This window comes from Gossypium raimondii, chromosome 8 (assembly GCF_025698545.1).
Source record: "Gossypium raimondii isolate GPD5lz chromosome 8, ASM2569854v1, whole genome shotgun sequence".
Taxonomy (NCBI): domain Eukaryota; kingdom Viridiplantae; phylum Streptophyta; class Magnoliopsida; order Malvales; family Malvaceae; genus Gossypium; species Gossypium raimondii.
In genome coordinates, this window is record NC_068572.1 from 37434137 (window position 1) to 37441993 (window position 7857).

Here is a 7857-nt window from a genome sequence, read left to right on the forward strand (position 1 = left end):
TAATTTATGAAATATTGAAATTTGATTACTAAAACTTTATATTAGTGGAAAGGATATTTTGGATTTAGGTTATAATTAGGAAATTGGAGTAGAAATATCTATCATCCAAACATAGCAGTGCGATACGCAATAGTTAGTTAATGGAATAGAATGAGTCTGCCTTACCAAAATTCATTAAAAGCTTAACTAAAAGGAACATATATTTTGGCAAACTTTAAAATTGGAATAAATACTATCTTGAAAAATAATTGCCAATAACGTATCACTTTTTCTTACTATAATTATATTAAATTAATAAAAATCATTAAACAACGTAAGATTCTTAATTAAAGGGTAACTCACAATTTTATTTTATAAGAAAAAGTAATTAAAGATTCCAAACCAAGTATACTTGTGTATATGTTTGTATTATTATATTTTTATAATTTCTTGTATCAAAACAAAATCTTAGAATTTACTGTAATATTACACTTCAAATTTATATCATATTCATATTAATTTTGGTGATTTATTTTTTAATCTTATATTTGTTTGTTTGGAGAGGAAACGAGGGTTAGTTGTAGAATGAAAAGAGAGGGTATTCTGGATATAGAAATTTCATTTATCTCCGCCAAGTTCTAACAGTTCTATATTTTTCTACAACTTCCCTTTTCTTTGTATTTCTATCAACTTAGCCAATGCTTGCTCACTTTCACTCATTCCCCTAATCACTGCAAACAGGATCTCTTCTTCTTCTCCGATCACCGGTGTCTGCTCAGCGCCTTATTTTGATCGGATAAGTTAGGGTTCCAACGTTATATCTCTGTCTGAATTGCTTTTTTCCTCTCCTTTTTTAATTTTATTCCCCAAAAAATGGCGTCTGAGGATGTGAAAAGAAGCGAGTCGGCGGTCTCGACGATCGTGAATCTGGCGGAAGAAGCGAAGATAGCTAGCGAAGGAGTTAAGGCGCCGAGTCATGCGCTGCTTAGTATTTGCAAGTCTCTTGTTGCTGGTGGTGTCGCCGGTGGAGTGTAAGTCCCTTTCTTTCTTAAGATCCGCTCTTTGCCTTTCCTTTTCCTTTTTTGTTAATCTTCGACTAGTTTGATCGTGTTTTTTTGTTTCCTCCGATAATTTTTTTGTCCTTTAAGTTAGTTCATCTTTTTTTTTTTGAAAACTTTCTTTTTCCTTCTGGTTTTTGCTTGTTCAACTCAGTTTCATAATTTTCCGCTTTTAGAAAAATAATGTAACCTTTTTTTTTATATAAATTCGTTTACTTTTCTGGAAAGCAGTGATTTTCTTAACGGGACTTGTTAACTTTGAAATTGGAAAATCGAAGTATGTTTCTATTATGTTGAATCCGAGAAAATATGTATTGTTGGTTAAAATTTAATTACTCTTTATTTTTTATGATGAAAATGTTCTTCAATATGTTTAATTCTCTGTTTTATGAATCTTTTACTATTGATACTCTAATTATGTAAAATATTGAATTGGGGTCTCTTCTTCTTTTGGTACTTGTGAATAAGGGATGATAACCATGTAAAGGTCACTGTTTGGTATTTATCGGTAATGATGTCGAAATTCTTGGAGATGCAAAATGTTTTTTTAAAGTAACAGTTAATTTGTCACGGAATTAACGTACGTTGATTCTTCAGGGGAAAAAGAGGCCTTTTTCCTCATTTAGGATTTTAATAGGTTGTGAGGTGTTTTCAATATGGTTTCTCTCTGTTTGTATATTTCCACTCCCAGTAAGAGGCATGGTCGTTAAAATTCAGGGATGTTGACTATGGTGCCATTTGATGCTTGGAGAAATTTGATGGTTACTTTTGTGGCCTTGGTGGTAGTTCACTGGAGGGCCTGAGGGATGGTTGACTCTTGTGATGTTTATAAATGAAGAATATATTCATTCCATTGTCTAAACCCTTTGCTTGCAACTTTTGTTGTCCTAAAAATGGTGGGAATGGTATGGAAGATCTGAGGATGCAATATTACCCTGTTGCCCTTTGGATGCTTTTTTTCATTTGACCTGATTGCACCTTTTGCTATGGTTATGGAATACTTTTGTATCTATATTGTATTATTATAATGTTTGACTTTTCATTTCCATTGCCAGCTTGCTTTACTTAATGTATGTTGTATCTATTTCAGGTCACGTAGTGCTGTTGCTCCCCTAGAAAGATTAAAAATTTTACTTCAGGTAGTTTATGTTATCATCATCATTTGGTCCTTATCCATTAAGTTCTCCTTTTTTGTACCGCTATGGTTTATAGCCAATGCCTCCTTGTTCTTCCTAGTGAAGTTTCAACATATTTTCTATTCTCAATTTTGTTACTGCTGGTGATAATCAGAGCTTTAACTACATTGTATGTGTCCTAGAGTATTTCTATTATAGAGTAGCTGTTTCCATTTTTTTACAGCATGTGGATTGACAGGATTTTCTTCCGAGCCTGCAGGTTCAGAATCCTCATAGTATAAAATACAATGGAACAATCCAGGGTTTGAAATACATATGGAGAACTGAGGGTTTCAGGGGAATGTTTAAAGGAAATGGTACTAATTGTGCTCGCATCATTCCTAACTCAGCAGTGAAGTTTTTCAGCTACGAAGAAGCCTCTAAGTAAGCCTTGGCAGTTCCTTTCTTCACTATTAACCTTCAGTTGTTACCACAGTACAAAGTTTGAACTAATCTCTTCCTTTTTGCTTCTTTCTAAATACAGGGGGATTTTATACCTTTATCGGCAGCAATCAGGAAATGGTATGCCTTTATAATAGCACTATAGTTGTAAATATTCTTGAGATTTGAAGCTGATTGTTACTATTCAATTTCATTTACTTTTGTGCAATTATTGACGCTAAGAAGTACTGTACTGTTTGTGAACTTTGTGTATTGAATAACTAATTTTGTGTTATAAGAAATAAGTTCACTGGATGGTATTGACAAAGACTGTGCATCCCTTTCTGTCTGCATGTGGTACCTGTAATGTGGATGAATCTTGTATTGGTTACCATGATGCTATTGTCTTCCTTAAACTAATTCATGTTTTCTCTGCCAAACATTAGTGCTGAATGGGGAAAAAATTGGAATTTGTTATATGGCCCTGATTGGCAGAAGATGAGTTTGCCTTTTTAGTGGTTATGGGTGTTGTGCTTACCATATTTACTTGTTACTTTATTGATTTTACCTTGTCTTACAGAGGATGCACAACTCACTCCGCTTCTACGCCTTGGAGCTGGTGCATGTGCTGGAATCATTGCCATGTCAGCAACTTATCCAATGGATATGGTACGAGGTCGTCTAACAGTTCAGGTATTTGTTTTGAGTTTCTGTTACCTTAATTGATATGACTTATGTCAGACAACTCTTATGCCTGAAGATACAGGCCTGCCTCTTGTTATCACTTTGGTGGCTAATGTTCATGTGTTATATTTGCAGACTGAGAAGTCGCCTCACCAATATAGAGGAATCTTTCATGCTCTTTCAACAGTATTAAGGGAAGAAGGACCCCGTGCATTGTACAAAGGCTGGTTACCATCTGTAATAGGAGTTGTAAGTAAAACTCTTATGGCGTTGAAACCTGCGTTCTTTACTGTCTATTGCACTTCAGGAATCTGCATTCAGATAGACGTAAACATCGGCTAGGATGATGCGTTCTGTTTCTAGACCTTCCTAAATTACTGCTTATGTGTCGGGTTCGTTATTGCACATAGCTGTTCATTGGCAAACAATGGTCTATTCCCTTTCACTTTGCATCTGTTTTGGCCTTCAATAAGGGAAGAATCATTCTCCTTATGTTTGTATGCAAAGGCCTAAATGACTTTTATGATGTTTATAGGTACCTTACGTCGGTCTTAACTTTGCTGTTTATGAATCTCTGAAAGATTGGTTGATCAAAAGGAAACCCCTTGGGCTAGTTGAGGACTCTGAACTGGGTGTCACAACAAGGCTTGCATGTGGAGCTGCTGCTGGAACCATTGGCCAGACAGTTGCTTACCCTCTTGATGTCATTCGACGCAGAATGCAGATGGTGGGCTGGAAGGATGCTGCTTCAGTTGTCACCGGTGATGGGAAGAACAAGGCCCCCATTGAATATAATGGTATGGTTGATACATTCAGGAAAACAGTGCGCTATGAAGGTTTTGGAGCATTATACAAGGGTTTGGTTCCGAATTCAGTGAAGGTTAGTCTAACATCTTAGTCTCTGCAATCAACTTCTCTATACCGAACAGCATAATAAATGCTCTTTCCATCCCGTTTTAGGTGGTTCCATCTATAGCAATTGCATTTGTCACGTACGAGTTGGTAAAGGATGTACTCGGAGTTGAGTTAAGGATATCTGACTGAAGGAACTCCCAAGAGTTTGGTCAATCTTTTGTGTTCATTTTGATGAGCAAGAATTATTTTGCTTTTAAAGGAAAGGTAGGAGGATATTTAGAGCTCACTTTTAGTATTTTTTTAATGTCTTCCTTATAGCTATTGTCTTCTTTGCTCTTAGGTTTTCATATTCATATATGCTTTTGCCAATAAGTATTTTTCGGGAGGTTATCAGAAAATAGTATATTCATTAGGAAATGATGCAGCCAATACACATTCTGATAGATTTCGCTTTTAGTGAACTTAAAATGTTCTGTTGCCAAGTTATATTCATGATTATTCTAATAAATACATGCAACAAACTAAACATTACCTTAGGATGTTTTTATATCAACAGCCCAACTTGAGTGAAAAGGAACATATGAAAAGTGATACATAATGCAAAACTAGAATGAACATAATAATGGCATGAAATATATCAAGGACTTCCTCTAGGTTGTTGCCCTTTTGGACCCTGACAGTTTTTGAGATTATTGCCTTTAGGTCATCACATTGGCTACGGTAGTATTAAATCCACACGCACAACTGCCTAATGGCGTCCCTCCTCCTCTCTTAGACCCAGTATACCTTGATCTTCTCTTTCTTAGCCAGCCATCTCCAAGAATTCCACCTTCACCAAATGCTTGATGGCTTTCAGCAGATTATTTTTCTCTTCTTCCTTATTTTCCTTAATATAGCTTCTCAACTCTCTCTTGCAATTTATGTTCTTATTCTACCTGGTGTTCTCTCTTGCAATGTAGATTCTTATTCTATCTAATGTTTCAGTTGCTCAATCAAATTAGTCATTTCATTCATCAGCTGCTTCTTTTCATTCTGTCCCTTTGACCCAACGCTTAGCAATCCTTAGTTCTTTCGATGTTTCTTCAACATGGTGGTCGTAGTTTCCATAGCCATGTTAGAATTTACGGATGACAGCTTTCACATTCTCTGAGATATCAGTGATCATCCTGGAATGGGTGTTTTGATCTTTTCTTCAATCATTTTTTGTTCTTCAAGGAAGAGAGCTTAACTTCAATTGTGTGAACGTTCTCGATTAAAGTACTCAGATCTTCACCTTTTATTTCAAAATCTCTTTTCAAGTCTTCAATAATTTGCTCCAAATCAGCTACTATTTGATGGTTGGATTGAATGTTCTTAATTGTGCTCTCCAGCCATTTCTTGCATCTTCCTTTCCGTGACTTCAATAGTTGCCTTGCAGTCCTGTAATGAAGTTTCAAGTTGTTTGTACTTCTCGCCTAGCTTGATCTGTAATCTGGTTGACGAAGTAATTTTCCCATCACCTTTTGCTTCTAGATCTCTTTGAAGGTCCTCAACCATTTGCCTCAGATCAACTGCCATTTGACTTTTAGATTCTATGTTTCTATGGAATTCTTCTGATGATTCTTCCATCTTCCTTTGTGCAGCTTCAAGTTTACCTTTTCTATGTCAGTCACATAATCTGAAATAGTTCGAGTTTTTCTCTCAAGCTGCAGTTCCAGTTCTGCTTTCTGGCTATGCAGGGACTCCAGCTCCTGTTGCAATGTGTTTAACTGATCCATTAAGCTCTTGATGCAAGTTGATGCTTCATCACTTCTAAATACAATATATTCTTCCATATTAGCTTTTTGGGTCCGTAGCCTCTTCATGTCCAGTAGCAGATTATTGGTCTGTACTGTCAAGTTCTCATTATCCTCGAGTTTCTTTGTGAGAGTCAAAAGCTCCTTCTCTCTCTTTTGTGACACCATCTCAGGTTCTGAAATTTTGGATTGCAGTCCTACATTTTGCTCTGCCAAATGTTTTGCTTCAATTGCTTTGTTCTCTATCTGCACTTCCATATCTCTGTTTGTTGTTCTCAATAATTCCAGCTCTTGCTCCAAGCTTGTCATTTGTGCCTCTAATTCTTTTATCTGAACAGATGGTTGATTCCATGCACCTCATGTAATTCCGTGAGCGTGAAAAGTTCCCTTATGCATTTCCTCTTTTGATGGACTCAAGTCAGCTGAGTTGTTTTATTGTGCCCCGCGCCTGCTGAACCTCATCTGAAACCTCCAAAAGTTATGAGTTGGGACTTATTTTCTTCTGAAGCAGCATTAAGACTGGCTCAATTCTGAAATTTGCTGTTCTGCAGATTCCAGCTGTTGCTGCATGTTGGAAACTTTCTGATGATTTCCTCCGCTTCTCACACCTTGCTTAAAGAAGCTAGATAATCTGATTTAAATAGAATACCATGTTAAGCTGACTGGCATTTTGAAATATCCAGGAACCAGAGTTATTGGTAAAATGTAGAAATTACCTAGTTTACTTACTTTAAGCTGTTCATCCTTTTTGGGGTCAACATGATGCACAAGGCACTTCATAGACTCCCTAACAATGCTTGGTCATCTCTTAGTCAAATTAGGACCAGATTACCGATTAATTTCTCTCAGCAAGTGTGCAGAAAGACAATCTCATCTCGAGCATGAATTCTGAAAAGCGGAATTAAGGATACCTTGTAAGTTTCAAACCATGTCAACAAGAAACTATAAATGATTGACTGCAAAAGTTGTAAACATATAACGTCAATGAGAATCCTGTAGGTGTTTGTCCGTGGCTATTAACATGTAATGAAGACACGCTCGATTCGAATCATGCTTTGGCTGTACTAGAGTTAACTGTAGCAACACTAACATCGATTGCACGCCCTGTCGACTGTACTTTCTCTCTGGTGACTATGCTCTTTTGGCATTTGCGCTCTGAAGCTACGGAGATCAACCCCTCTTGTGTTCTGCTCTTCCTACTTCTAGCACTTTGGTCTTCCAAAGTTTATCATACTCCAACGATTAGAGCCCAGCACTCCACCAACATTGTTTATTTAGCATTCCAGCGTTTCGTGCTCACAAGCATTTACCAGAAATGATTTGTAATGTTGCTACTAAGATCCACCAACATTGTTTATTTTAGCATTCCAGCGTTTCGTGCTCACAAGCATTTACCAGAAATGATTTGTAATGTTGCTACTAAGATCCATCATGCATTGAAGGCTATGAAACTAACTTTAGTTTATCAGGAACATAATCTGAAATATAAAGTATGCCAAGTTTTATTTGCATACCTTTTGTCCCCACCTGAAACAGGATTTGAATCACTTAATTCCATGTTCTGCACCAATCAACTCAACAGTACATTATACAAATTTCACCAATCAACTCAACAGTACATTATGCAAATTCCAATTTTATTCCAAGGAGTCCAGAAAGATCAATAACAAGAATCCACCAATGTTTTGTTCTCATGAATGTTCAATAGCTCACATTTTTCTGTTTTTCCTCTGCCAAGCATTAAGTTTCAGAAAAAATGCTCAATATACTAACCTCTCCAACAACGTCAAGCAATAGAATCCATGCGTTCACTAGTATATTTAGAAATTAGTAGTCCTCTTACCGCCACAAAACCAATGAAGCAAACTAACTACTATACCAAAACGGAAAATCTGACTTTGGAAACAACTATCTCTTTTCAACTTGAAGAAGTTGGGAACTGGTTTTCAT

At 36.5% G+C, this 7857-nt stretch overlaps 1 protein-coding gene across 5 annotated transcripts; it reads left to right on the forward strand.

Annotated features, from left to right (window-relative positions):
• Positions 1-531: 531 nt before the first annotated feature.
• On the forward strand, positions 532-7358 carry LOC105791366 (mitochondrial adenine nucleotide transporter ADNT1). Of its 5 annotated transcripts, XR_001132951.2 has the most exons (10): positions 532-1010; positions 2128-2176; positions 2433-2596; positions 2697-2734; positions 3174-3286; positions 3413-3526; positions 3813-4157; positions 4238-4396; positions 5755-6080; positions 6246-6635. XR_001132951.2 is itself a non-coding variant. In XM_012619409.2 (8 exons), exons 1-8 carry the CDS (start codon positions 853-855, stop codon positions 4319-4321), a joined length of 1065 nt encoding a protein of 354 aa, XP_012474863.1. In that variant the 5' UTR covers positions 532-852; the 3' UTR covers positions 4322-4663. The 5 variants fall into 5 exon arrangements, 1 of the variants encoding a protein (XP_012474863.1); XR_008198707.1 differs by lacking the exons at positions 5755-6080; positions 6246-6635 and adding an exon at positions 6907-7358; XR_001132952.2 differs by lacking the exon at positions 5755-6080.
• Positions 7359-7857: the final 499 nt, after the last annotated feature.